This window comes from Ambystoma mexicanum, chromosome 1p (assembly GCF_040938575.1).
Source record: "Ambystoma mexicanum isolate Mex_15411 chromosome 1p, UKY_AmexF1_1, whole genome shotgun sequence".
Taxonomy (NCBI): Eukaryota; Metazoa; Chordata; class Amphibia; order Caudata; family Ambystomatidae; genus Ambystoma; species Ambystoma mexicanum.
The window spans coordinates 1,188,527,879-1,188,540,873 of NC_090921.1; the positions used below are offsets into that span (position 1 = coordinate 1,188,527,879).

Here is a 12,995-nt window from a genome sequence, read left to right on the forward strand (position 1 = left end):
GGATTATAGTTGAACAACAGATTTGTTTTTATATCTAGCCGTTCTAAACAGATTTAGTCATAATGGAGTTTCCAACAGACAAACTTGTTTTTGAAGTGGAAGCAGAAGCTGTCCCAGGCTCCATCTTGGATGGGCTTCCAAGCAAGGACTGGGGAGACTATCCAGTTACTGTACATTAGCTGTGTGTGCTCCACCCTACACCCTGAATCCCTCAAATCTCCTCTCTTCCCCAACTCACCCTTTGTTCTTCCCACAACTCACCCCGCTTCCACTTTGCCTAACTCCCAGTGAAGCCAACCATATTTGTGTCAAATGATAGAGTGCCCCATTAGCGTCTGGCCTCTTGCAATTGCCTGGCAGACAGGCAGGTATATGATGGGAGAGTTTACTTGAGTGTCGCAGTGGCTTCCCATGGAGACTCATCTGTTGTTGGCACGGAGGTAGATGGGGTTAGATGGTGAGCAGCCAATGAATGCAAGTGCAACACAGTCCTCTCCATCTTCTCCAGAATTCCAGACAGAAGTTTGAATACCTGTGTGGATGCCCCTGTGCTCTCTCACATGCTTTGACTCGGTACAGTAAGGGGATCCACAAGACATTCTACCCAACATGCCAGCCTTGAAAGTTGATATCCTGTTTTTTTGGCATGTGCAGCGATAGACCTACGGATCTCTCATAACACTGCTAGGTGCTCAGTGGAGAGGTCCTCCCATCTTCTTGTCCTGAATCCATCTTCCTAAGTTGAAGCTGGGCTTGAGCCTCCGTTATTGGATCCGGTCCACCTGATGTTGCACCTACAGGGAGCTCACTGATAGATTGTGCACGTGGCATTGCAAGCCTGGGTATGATAGGGTGGAGGTTGTCTGGCTGCATCGGAGAGTTAGGGTACACTGTCCTCTAATACTGCCTCCATCATTAATGTCACATCCAGCTCCAGTAATTGGGGAATGCCCTGGTAGTGGGCAAGTCACACACCATATCAGCATCTCCAGGGACAATCCTAATAATGTTGGAGGAGGGAAAAGCTGCTGTACTGCCTCACTGACCAGCAGTGGGCAGATTTCTTCTGAGCTTGGAAATTGTCTTATAGCACTGAACACAGCTCTTCACTGTGGGCACAGTGTCTCATGTAGGTTTGGACATAGGCTTTACTTTCCTCCATATCTGGGAATAGAAGGGAACATTTTTACCACATTCCAGATCTGAGGAAATCTGGCCCAAATTCAGGAATGGCCATGAATCCCAGCCTACAAGGAACCACTGAATAAGCCTGACATTTAAGTGCAGCTGTTTACGTTTGGATACAAAACCATTGCTCTCCCCTGGAAGCAGAAATGGGGTATGTGGGATGGGTGAGCCATCCTGGAAACTACTGAAACATTATATAGCACTATTGTGAGGAGCCCGGAATGAGAGGCGGGCACAGAGAGCTCATGGTTTTTGCTATGCACTTTTATTCAAAATAAAAGCGGTTGGAAAAGGCCTTGCTGTCCCTTTTCTAAGAGGTATTTCCCAACCAAAGCTGTGGGTTGGTCAAATGCCAATATGTCCAAAACAAAATGTCCTGTGTCCGAAATACTATTCTGGCCTCTACCTTGAAAGTGCACAAATGTTCAACTGGAAAAAGGAAAATGCATAACTCCCACATAAAAGGTCCCAATGAATAAAGTTCACAGTTCCAGGAATTTACTACCTTGTCCGGGTTTTCTCTTCAAGATACTTTAAACTCCTATGGGTATGAGACTTCCTTGGAATTCTCTAATCAACAACAACACAACTTGTATAGAAAGCAACTTGGCTGTTAGTCCCAACTTTGTAGGATACCTGGTGCACACCCCTGCCAGGTTTCAACTCTTTACTCACAGTCCTGGCTTTCCTTGGTGTATTCTCCTAACAGGGCTTCCTCTTGTGATTCACTTTATACACTTGCAAACTTGACCTTGCCTGGTGTACTCTCATGGTAGTGGGTGTTTCCTCTTCGTCTTGGTGTTTGATGAAGTAAGACTTTCCTATGTATTTGAAAAACGTATAGTTCCCACTACTGTGTCGGAGGTAGAGGGATAGGGAAAGGGTTTTGGATCACAAAGTTGCATATTACAGGACCCCTACATCAGACTTATGCCACTCTCCACAGGAAGGACATTTCCCCCAATGAGAACCTCCTGCTGTGCACCAGCATCAGGGGGACTATTAGGTAGCGACTGCACCACCATGGCCTCATGGGGAGAGGGGTCCATCCATAGAGAAGTGACACTATCTATGGGATTGTCACACATAACAGATACATATTATGCAACAGCGATATTGTTGTACCTTTTTGATAACAGGTTTTGTTTTCAATTTTTAGGTATATTGTGTTAAGCAATTTATGGGAATATTTAAGTGTAATTGTAATTCAACGATCTTAGATGTTTTATGAGCTTAACCCCAAATAATCATATTTTGAGTTGTTTTTGACTCATTCAACAAAAGAGAATAGAAATAACGAAATACCTTGTAATATTTTCCATTTTCAAAACAGCCACAGTCATCCATGGTCACGCATGCTTTGCCATCAAAGAAATATCCATTGATGCACTCGCAACCTTCAGAGCAGGAGGTTGGGCAGCTGCTTCTGTCTGAGATCTGTGAGCAGCTCGTGGAACAGGTGTCAGCACACACCTTGTAGAGACTGTTTTCAGGGCAGGGCAGTGCTGGAATATGGAATCAATAGTTAATATGTGAAGTTTTATGAGGCACACGAAAACAGAGATAAAGACAAGTAGTACATGATGGAAAAGGAGGCAAGGGCATGGTGACACATAAGATGAAATGAGAACACACGTAGAAAAATGGTTCAACAAATGAGTGTGATAAATAACCTGTTGGCACATGAAAAGGGGAACGCAAGAAAACAGAAAAGAGTGTAGTGACAACAAGAAACAGAGATAAAAATGAGGTAGCTACTGAGATCAAATGAGACAGGAAAGAGACAGAAGAGAAACTGTCAGAGAAAGAAGATGAAACATAAAGGGATGCTGAAAGACAGCGAGACATGTAAGTGACACAAGAATGAAAGGTGAGCCATGGAGAGAAAGAGAGACATAACAAGAAACAAAAAAAACTATAACATCATAAACTATCAAAGACATTGTCAAATTATTATTAAACACAGACAGCGTCAAGCATGCATACATTGGTACACAAACACAGCAGACTGAGCAGGGACAGAATAAGTCAGTGCAGCAGGAATTAGAAAAGGCTTGTAAAGGAGGTACAGAAACACACAAAGGGAACAGTAATAAACAGACAGTACAGGCACAAGTAGTCAGAGGGATGGAACAGAAGTTAGAGATTGGGACACACGAAGCGTGAGATCCAGGCAATTACAAAGGACATGCCTTTCTTATCCGAATGCCGCAGATATGGAACCAGAAGCATAGAATGTGAGCTGTAGGGCCATCATGGGAGAGGGGAGGCCTGAAGAAAATGTGACAAGAAAAGAAGGAGCAGTACAAACAGAAAATGGATCTGGTAGGTAACAACTGAGACTGAGGGAAAGACGGAGTGAGATAGAAATACATAGCATGGGAAGTAGGAAATTAAAAGTCACGCAATGAAGGAGTGGATGAGAGACTAATAGAATAACCTAAACATGGAAATAAAGAATAAAACAGAGATTGTGAGACAGACATCGACAGTGAACAAAAGACATACGCAGACAGTGGATAATAGACAGAATTAATTAATTGTAAACAGACAGTGAGGTGTAGAGAGGCATAGGCAGTGGATGAGAAAGTCACAAGCAGTGGCCAAGAGACAGTCACAGCCACACTGAGTAAATATGAGACAGACATGAAAGCAAATGAACTGTGGATATGGAATAGAGACAATGTAGAACTCAAATACAATAGTATAAAGAAAAAAAGAGAAAAGGAAAATAGTACTCACAAAAAGTAAGGGAATTAGTACAAGATGCAGAGAAGGAGAGAAAGATAGCAGGCTGGCACAGGCACCTATGAAAGGAAGATGTCTTTGGGGAGGGAGGAAATAAATATGGACAACAAATGACAGTTCATTTTCGAATTGCCTTTATTAAGATTTCAAAACCACTGACAATGTCCCAAAAATTGCATTAATGCATGTTTACATATGTTGAGTAATTAAGCGTCATCAGTAAATCGGGATGTTTCTCCGTCCCACCCCTGTGATAAAGCATATCAAGGTTGCTTCTGGAGATTGTGGGTAGCCAACTAAGATGGTATTTTCAAATCATGCATCAGCTGCTGAAAACTCAAGCCTAATGGAGTATGAGATCTGGACCCTTAGCATCAAATAATGTACCTGTTTGCATTTTAGACCCAACTTTTGTGTCATTGGGCCTCATTATAAGGCTGGTGCTCCCGTAATGAAGGGGCCCGGTATGGGACCGCCCCCCTTCATTCCGGGAGTGCCGATTATGAGATTCCCATCGCGGGACCCGGATCGCACGCCTGGTAAAACCAGGCGTGCTTTCTGGGTCCCGCGAGGGGAAGAGGGAGGCAATAACGGGCCAGATGTAATCTGCCCGTTATTACCTCCCTCCCCATTCCCATTGAGCCCTATGGGGGCTCTAATGGGAATGGGGATGGGTTCCTGCAAGGAGGAATCACCGGGTCCTCCTATGTCGGAGTAACCCGGTAAGTGCCCATTGCAGGAACCCGGTAATGGAGCCCGGAACGGAGGTAGCCATGGAGTTAATAGCTCCATGGCTACCTCCATTCTCGTAATGAGGCCCATTGTCTGCCAATTACTGTGGGTGCATCTGTCCGAATTGCTGTGAGCCCACCCCTCTCTCCTAAAGTCGATTTAAATCAGAAGCACATTTCACACCATTAAGTTTTCGTTTCTGTGTGATTATTCAGAAGTGAAAGCACTTGTGCATCACTAAGGAATTATATGTTATCTTATGTTCTCCTTCATATCATTTGAAAGTTTTCTTATTTATTAACGGGTGTCCCACACACCCACTGCATTTGGTCCTGCCCCTTGTAATACCTACTCTTCTCCAGCATGGGGTCTGGCATGGATGCACATGCTCATGAATATTCCCCGTCGTCAGGCTGGGAATCCTCGGTAAAGAAAAATCAGTATCAGTTTCGTTTCTGATCTGTCTTTCGTAGTAGTAACCAATCACTGATCTCTGCGTCATACTGACCACAGCCAATGACTGCCCTCTATCTAAGCCCCACCTCTGGCAGCCATCTTCAGATTTTTACTGCACGTTCAAGTGTTGGGAGTCCTCGTGCTTAGCTCTCGAGCTTTAACTGTGTGTTTCGCGCTTTTTCAGGTGAATTTTCACATTTTTTCGGTAATCGAGCCTCAAGCTCCACCGTTTCTACTCCCGTTAACGGCTACCCGTTACGGGATTTTCCTACTCCCCTCAAGGGTGAAGATTTCGTCAAATCAACTTCTTGGAGGATTCCAGAAGATTCGCGGCCTACTTCGAGATGGCCCAGGACGCGAGTTCCTCACCCGGACCCAAGCTGTTTCGCAGCTGCCCTGGATGCCGGCTGCAGAATGTGTTTAAGGAAGACGAACATTTGCGATGCCTCTACTGTCTTCATGGGGACAAGACTCATGTAGAGAAGGACTGCCACTTCAGCAAGAACTTGTCGGAGCGGACCATGAGGGACCGTCGATCCCGTCTCGCCAGCTGGTTGGAGAAGGGCTCAACGGGTGAGAAGAAGAAGAAAGGGTCCGAGCGGGCTTCTAAGTCCTGTGCAGGCACCCCGGCGATGGGGGCCCAACACCAGGCCAAGCACCGCGAGTCCGCTGGCTCCGGGAGCGCCGAAAGGTCGGGCTCTTTGGTCGCCAGGCAGGGCGCGCCTTCCCCGGCACCGTCAACCACGAGCCAGCGCTCCGGTTCAGGGAAGAGAAAGTCCGAGACCCCGGGTAAGCTTCGGGAGAAGCCCCGTCCGATCTCGGAAGAGGGCGAACAAGGCGTCGCCCCTCCCCCTAAGGAGAAGGCCCGGGACGCACCTAAGGTGGTAAAGGCCCCTACCCAGCAGGCAAAGGCCTCTATCGAGGCAATTGCGGCGACTCTGGCCAAGCCGGCAGAGACCCCGCCAGCGGAGACTGCCTCCGGGACTAGAGTTTCCCTGCCGCCAAGGAGGGAATCCTCTTTTCAACCCATCGTCATGGCCACCATGATGGAAGAAGCGAGGGGGGGCACGGTAGCCTCCTCGAGCTCAGAGTCAGCCTCGGAGGAGGAACTGACCGAGGCCGTGAGGAACCTCGAAGTCCAATTCGAGAAGGTTTGATCCCGTAAGGAAGATCCTCGGGAGATAACCGAGGAAGACAATGGCGAGGAAGAGCAGCCTTCCCTTCCGGCGCAGCGGAACCTAGGCCTCAGGATGGCTCGGCGGCCATTTTGTCTGCGATCCTGTCCTTATGCTCTGAGATAAGGACGAGATTCCCATGGCCCAGGACGGAGGACCTGCAACCTGGCCCGTCAGGAAGTCCTCAGAACAAACGACGGAGGACCCAACCCTCTCCTCCACTCGCCCCCGTAAGGCCTACAGTTCCCTCCTCATCCTCCCACGAGTCGGGAGATGACGGTGCGATGGGCTCGACAACGTAGCTCTGAGGGCGACGGCGACGACGACGGAACGGGTCACTCAAGGTTCTGTGACTGGTGCGAGACAACTTAACAGTAGCGCCGTGCCTCAGTTAATACATTGTAGTTGGTTAAAGAAGACAATCCTGTAGGGCTTAAAGGGTCCTTGTTATTTTCCCTGCAGATCTCCAGCCCTGCTGGAGTCTCCATGAACCTCAATATGTCACACTGGAAATCAAGCGATGCCACGGCAGCGGGATATTGATGCTCTCAGTCCCTCTTGCAAAAACCTCACACATATGTGGGTAGCAAGTTGTTGAGCTGTAGCTGCAACATCTTTCAGTGTCACATCAACACAAATCAGGTAATAAGGAGCAGCCAAGTAGCAAGCACAGGGCCAGCCAACAGTGGTGTTATGGCTGGTAAAGAGCAAGTGATCCTGCAGGGCTTCATGGAGCCTAGTTACTCTCCCCACCCATCTCCAGCCCCCATGTATTCCCACCAACCTCGACATGTCAAGCTGAAACTTGAGCAAAGTTATTTCCACAGCAGCGGTAGATCATTGAGCCCAGTTCATCTTACAGACCTTCATGCCTCCTCCGGTCGCAAGTCCCCCTACTGCAGCGGTAGCATCTTGCAGTGTCATCTCAGTACATCTTCAGATCGGATGGTGCGGCTTCATATTGCTCATCCCGTCACCCGAGTTGCTCATCGCATGAGACCTTGAGGTCACGTTTGGGAAGTTTGTGGAGGCGTACCTTGCCCACCACCCAAATCGCAGGGGCTGGGGGGATCTTACTGCAGTGTCAAGGTCTCACGGGATCGCCATATTATAAGTTCAGGTGCCGGAGTTCAGAGCATGATACAGCCGTGCATCCTTTTTCTCTACCATCTTGCCCAGTCTCCCATGGTATCTGTTTATTTGTATGTTTGGAACAACTCTGTGGCAAGACGTGGTACAGGTTTGGAAAAGGTGCATAGCAGCCGTTGTTCTCCACTTGTACTTCTTCTGGACTGAATAGGATATTTTCACATCTACACCGTACTGTCCAAGGGCATTGATGCATGAACGTTTGCGGCTGATAGTTGGTGACTATATTACATATTTTTCACCAGAAGCCGATAGGCATACAAACCTATCCTCCGGCATTGCTTATTCTGTCTTTAATCCCCACCAAAGCACACACTATTTCAAAAGATAAACTTTTATTTTTCAATGGAATACAAATATAGTATTACATGTCCTAAAATGTCAGGTACAATGTGTCTTGCACATAGGATCCGTCGTGTCAGCATCGATCTGTCGTGTCAGCATCGATCCGTTGTGTCAGCATCGTTTTAGCACTCTAACAGGCAAGAGCCATCCACACAACAATGTCCCTCCTCTTGTCCTGAAAAGGGATTCGATCCCTACAGTCTCTTATGTGACAGCTCATTCTTCTAAAAACACTATTGTTTATTTAAAACGTGTATCCTTTCCACAGGACTACACATTAATGTGGTCTCCAAAAAACTTGACAAATGCAATTGTTTTGGCTTTTTGTCACAGCCTTCATCAGGAGCCTATTACATTGAAATGTTACTATTAATTTTCTAACATCCATATTACACTGACAAATGTCTACTTTGCAGTCACTGATCCATGTTAAATATATATATATATATATACATATATATATATAGATATATATATGTATATATATATATATATATATATATATATATATATATGTCATAAAAATGTCTCACATTACTGTAAAATTCATGCTGTAAATACACTTTCATTCCAGTAGATTTCAGCAGCCACCCATTATATATGTGTAAGGTCTTGTCTCCATCATTCCTCACTGATAAAAATAAGATCATGAGCTGCCGATGCTAATGTGTTTACCCACCTTATCTCATGGGTGTTTCTTCCTGCTGTGTGTAGTTTTTTCAAGACTGATTATAGCTGGTGACACCTGCAAAATACTGACTGATGGGGGTGAGTAACACAAAACACTGATTGGAGGGCTCAAGGGTGGGGGCAACACCAGCACAATGTAGTCTTCTAGTGACAGTCTTTGTGTGAGTACGACAAAAGCAGTAGAAATCCTTCAAAATTGTGAACAACTTTCTGATGGTGGTGCTTAGATCATAATACCATCAGATATTTAATGGTTTTCAAACAATATGGGCTGGAGGTGGTACTTCCTGTAAAGTACATGGTCCTGGGGATGCATCCAGCACAGTAATTCAATCTCATGGTGCCCTAGCTAAGAGAAGCATCACCTGCCTATCATTCCACGGAAGGAAAAAAGGTAATTCCTCCCAGGTCTACAAAGATCACTGTCTGATCTTGGTAAAGATGTAAAGACCTTGGCACGAATATCTGAGTGTGCCCACCACCAATATATTATAAATCATCAATGCTCTACCTCCTAATATAGAAATGTAATGGACCCAATATTATTTCCAAGTCTACCGACCACCATAAGCATCCTGCAGGAGGTACCAGCCAATCAGAAGGCTCAGAACGTGAGCTGAACTGTATAGTACAAACCTGCGTTCCAAGCTGCCTGTGCAGCCGGTGCCCCCTTTCCTTCGCCGCTCCCCCTCCCACTTCATCTCCCAGCACCCGTGTAGTTTTGTATGTAGGTGCTAAGAGCAACTCTGTGGCTGCTCGGATTCATCTGTTTTTGGGCCTGCACGACGACCCCGGAGCCCTCAGCAATGGCGCAGTCATCGTCGCCCTCTAATAGAGACACGTGATCCATGGAAGAATATTTATAAACAGATTGAGCTATCATGAACTACTGACTTTGTCAATCGACACCACGACTAATGTGTAGCAGCCTCTCGCATCTCGATTTACGCACCCGCAGTCCCGTCCTTTTGGATTGGTCGGCATTGTACTTTCTTCATCACTCCCTGTAAACTATCAGTCTGTTTAGGCCTGACAAGAAGAGGTTCTTATCCTCGAAACTCATCGCCAACTGAAAAACAGACTACTAACAACATTTCTCCATATTGTTGTTTCTTTGCAAGAAGATTGTGATTGTTTTCACCTGTTGTGTTTTCTTTAAAAAAAAACTTCTGCTGTTTGGTAACCTCAAACAAAATATACACATTCTTGTGTTCTACAAAATTTGCTTTTGGTGTATTATTGTTGTCCACAAATTGAATTAACTGTCTCGAGTTATCAGTAGTTGGTTTTTCCAACACACTACAGTGTGCAGGGGACGTGAGGGTTCAAAGTTTGAGCCTTCTCCTTCTTTTGTTTTGTTATATATTGAGGTCTTGTGCCAGGACCTTAGTTCCTCCCCCGCACCTAAAATTGAATTGACATTTGTTCTTGATTATCCTCGTAAATAATCAACGAGATTAGGAATGCACTAATTTTTGTATTTTTTTGCTAAGAGATTCCTCTTCGATTTTTCAAGTCTGAGAAAAATCTGAAGGCAAAGTAGCAATTGGATTTAATAAATTCCTAATATAGTGACGTTGAGTGGCGTGATGACCTCAGAAGACAATTTACAATCTACAGCTGTCTTTGGCTTGCTGGCTCCTATTTTCTTTTGTTGATTTTGATGGACTTATAACATATGAAAAAGGGCTTCACTGAAGCACTGATCACAATACTAAGGGTTATACTCTGACGTCCCGGTCCTTTTCCACCATCCTGTATGGGCATCCCTCGCGAGGGCCGGGAATGGACCCTTTTTTCCACAAGAAAAAGACATTTCCCCTTTAAATTTACTGGTGTGCAGGGGCGCGGCCCGGGAACAAAGGCTCCTTTAACCCTGCTCACTGGTGCCATACCTCAGTCCCCTTTTCCGCGTCATCAGGAACAGACCACCCCACCAGCGATCTGGGTTAGGCTTCTGGCCTTGTAATTCCTCGCCCTTTCCGCAGATTCAAAATCTAATCTTTTATTTATCTTTTTTCAGATCTGAGAACACCATCCACTGGTGCCCTAGCTCTGTCCCCAGAGCATGTTGGCCTCGACAAGCTTTAGCAGGTGCCAGTTGTGCGATGGTTCCGTCCCTTAGCAGATCCACACACACTCTATCTCAGATGTCTTGGTGAGGACCACGCTTGGGATGGATGCTCCGAATGCGACTTCCTCGCGCCCAGGTTGCTTAAACACCGACTTGAGCGTTAGAGGGAACTGTTCAACAGGACTCCTCCTCAGAACATCAAGGATTGCATCCGGAGGAAGACATCGAACGTAGGTGCATTATTCACCAAACACCCCGCAAAGGGAACTCCTTCCTGGGGAAGCCATCTGGCGGTAGGGGTCGTTCTGGCCCTTGCACTGGCTCAGGGGTACTGAGGCACACGCAGCTATCGGCCTTGCGGACGAGGGGTCGTAGAGCCCTATCGCTTCTGCAGCCGAGGAGCCTGTGAGCTCTGCTACCACCCAGACCTGTCCCGAGGGACATTGCCCTGACACCGGGTACTTACCCGAGGGGGCACCTTTACGCACAGCCAGCACTACCGGCCAGGAGGCGGAGGGCGCACTGCCTACCGGTGTATACCTGAGGTGCAAGGCGGGGCAAAGCCGGTGCAATCGGACATGCAGGCCGAGCCCACGAGCACTCAGCCCACAGGGCCACGTGCCCAAGGCGTGAAAAAATGGCGGCAGTTTGTGACAAAATGTCTGCCATTCTTGAGCAGTTTAGGCAGGATACACCGCCGGTAGGTGCGAATCTCCGCCATTTTGGCGATCAGCCAAGGAGATGTTTTGTGCCTAGGATGGACTGGGTTCCACTGACTCCAGTCACCTGGACCATGTTTTCCCCCACCTCTCGGGCTCCAGGTACAGCAATCTTGTATACGGAAGGGCTGGTGAGGCAGTTGGCATATTCTCCCCTGACGCCTGTGCCAGAGCCCGCACATCCATCCTGTGAGGACAGGTTTTTTTGATAAATCTATGTCCATCTGTCGGTCCCCACAAATGGCACCATTCTCAGGGGCATCATCAAGGACATGCTACCTGCCGACACCTACGGCGCAACCCACGGCAATACAGCCCATGCCCCCACCTCCGGATCCTACATCACAGCAGCCCTTCCTGGGGGTTCCAGTAGCCCGGTGCAGGTACAGAACCCCACCACGGAGGAGACACGAGGGGCAGCTGGCACCACCCTCCGGTGACAGCAGACCAGCAGGACACGGACGAGGAGGAGCAGGGCACGCCCTCTTCGGCAAAAGCATTCCACAACAGAATTGCCAGCCTGTCAGACTACCTGGGCATCCCCCAAACCCAGAAGGAGGCCCCCGAAGCAGGAGTGCTGATGCAGGTCCTGGGCATACGGGCAGAGGCGAGGTCAGGAATCCCCCTACAGAAGGACATGGAAGCCTTGGCCAAGAAGGGATTTATCAAGCCCCACTCCACGCTACCCACCAACAAAAGTTGGATGCTAGGTACAGGCCAACAGAAGGGAACAGCATACTGCCCTCTGCACACCCACAGCCTCTCTCGTCAGTGATCGCTGCAGCATCCATGTGTGCCAAACCCAAGGCATCCTCCTCCAGTACTGCCACGACAGCCCTCCTGAACAAAGAGAAAAACAGCTTTGAGTCATACGGCAAGAAGATATACTCAAGTGCCGGACTGCACCTCAGGCAGGCCAACGCAGATGCCATCCTCGCTGCAGCTAATCAACGCCTGTGGAGGGAAATCGCAGATATTCTGCCTGACATCCCTAGGGACAAGCAAGCCTCATTCAAGGTAGACCTAGCTGAGGCAAAACTAGTAGCTCAGGATATTATGGATTCATCTGTAGGCCACATTGAATCTGTCTGACGACGGACATGAGGTGCACGGCCTGGTTGAAGGCTACTAGGTTCAACCAGTATGTGCAGGATCGAATCATTGATATTCCATTTGAGGGGATGATCTATCCCAGCCCTCAACTGATGAGGAGCTTGAGAAGAAGAAGAGCAGCTCCCAGACAGCAAAGTCGCACTCCATTCTTACCAAACCGACAGCCAAACCCTTCTCGCAAATGCAGTCCCGCTCAGACAAGGGGCATTCATTTGGCGGGTGCAGGGCCACAAAGCGAGACAGCCGGATGGGTCGTCCAGTCAGCACTGGAGGAAACACTGCAAATCATTGAATAAGGGGTTCTTCCAGTCTCCCTCCTCTTCATCAGCCTCTGACCAGAAGAAACAATGATGATGTATTTCAGGTCCACAGCATCCCAGCCGGGGGCAGGCTGGTCCTGCACAGTCAGGCTTGGCAAGCGAAGTTTGCGGACGCATGGGTCATCTCAGTGGTATCCAGGGTCTTCCAGCAACCTCTTCCTTTTCCCCCTCCGAGTTCTCCTCCCCTCCCACAGATCGGCACACCATCACTCCTAGCGGAGATTCGCTTCATTATAGAGAGTGAAGCGGTTGAGAATTTTCCTCCCTCCCAGCAGGCCTAGGGCTT

The 12,995-nt window shown here is 47.7% G+C and overlaps 1 protein-coding gene across 1 annotated transcript in view; it reads right to left on the reverse strand.

The window, feature by feature from the left end:
• LOC138451205 (IgGFc-binding protein-like) overlaps nucleotides 1–12,995 on the reverse strand; it is a 320,112-nt gene that overhangs the window by 78,935 nt on the left and 228,182 nt on the right. The window contains exon 18 of the mRNA XM_069604892.1: nucleotides 2,494–2,693. Coding sequence (XP_069460993.1) covers nucleotides 2,494–2,693 — 200 coding nt within the window. The remainder of the gene's footprint in view (nucleotides 1–2,493; nucleotides 2,694–12,995) is intronic.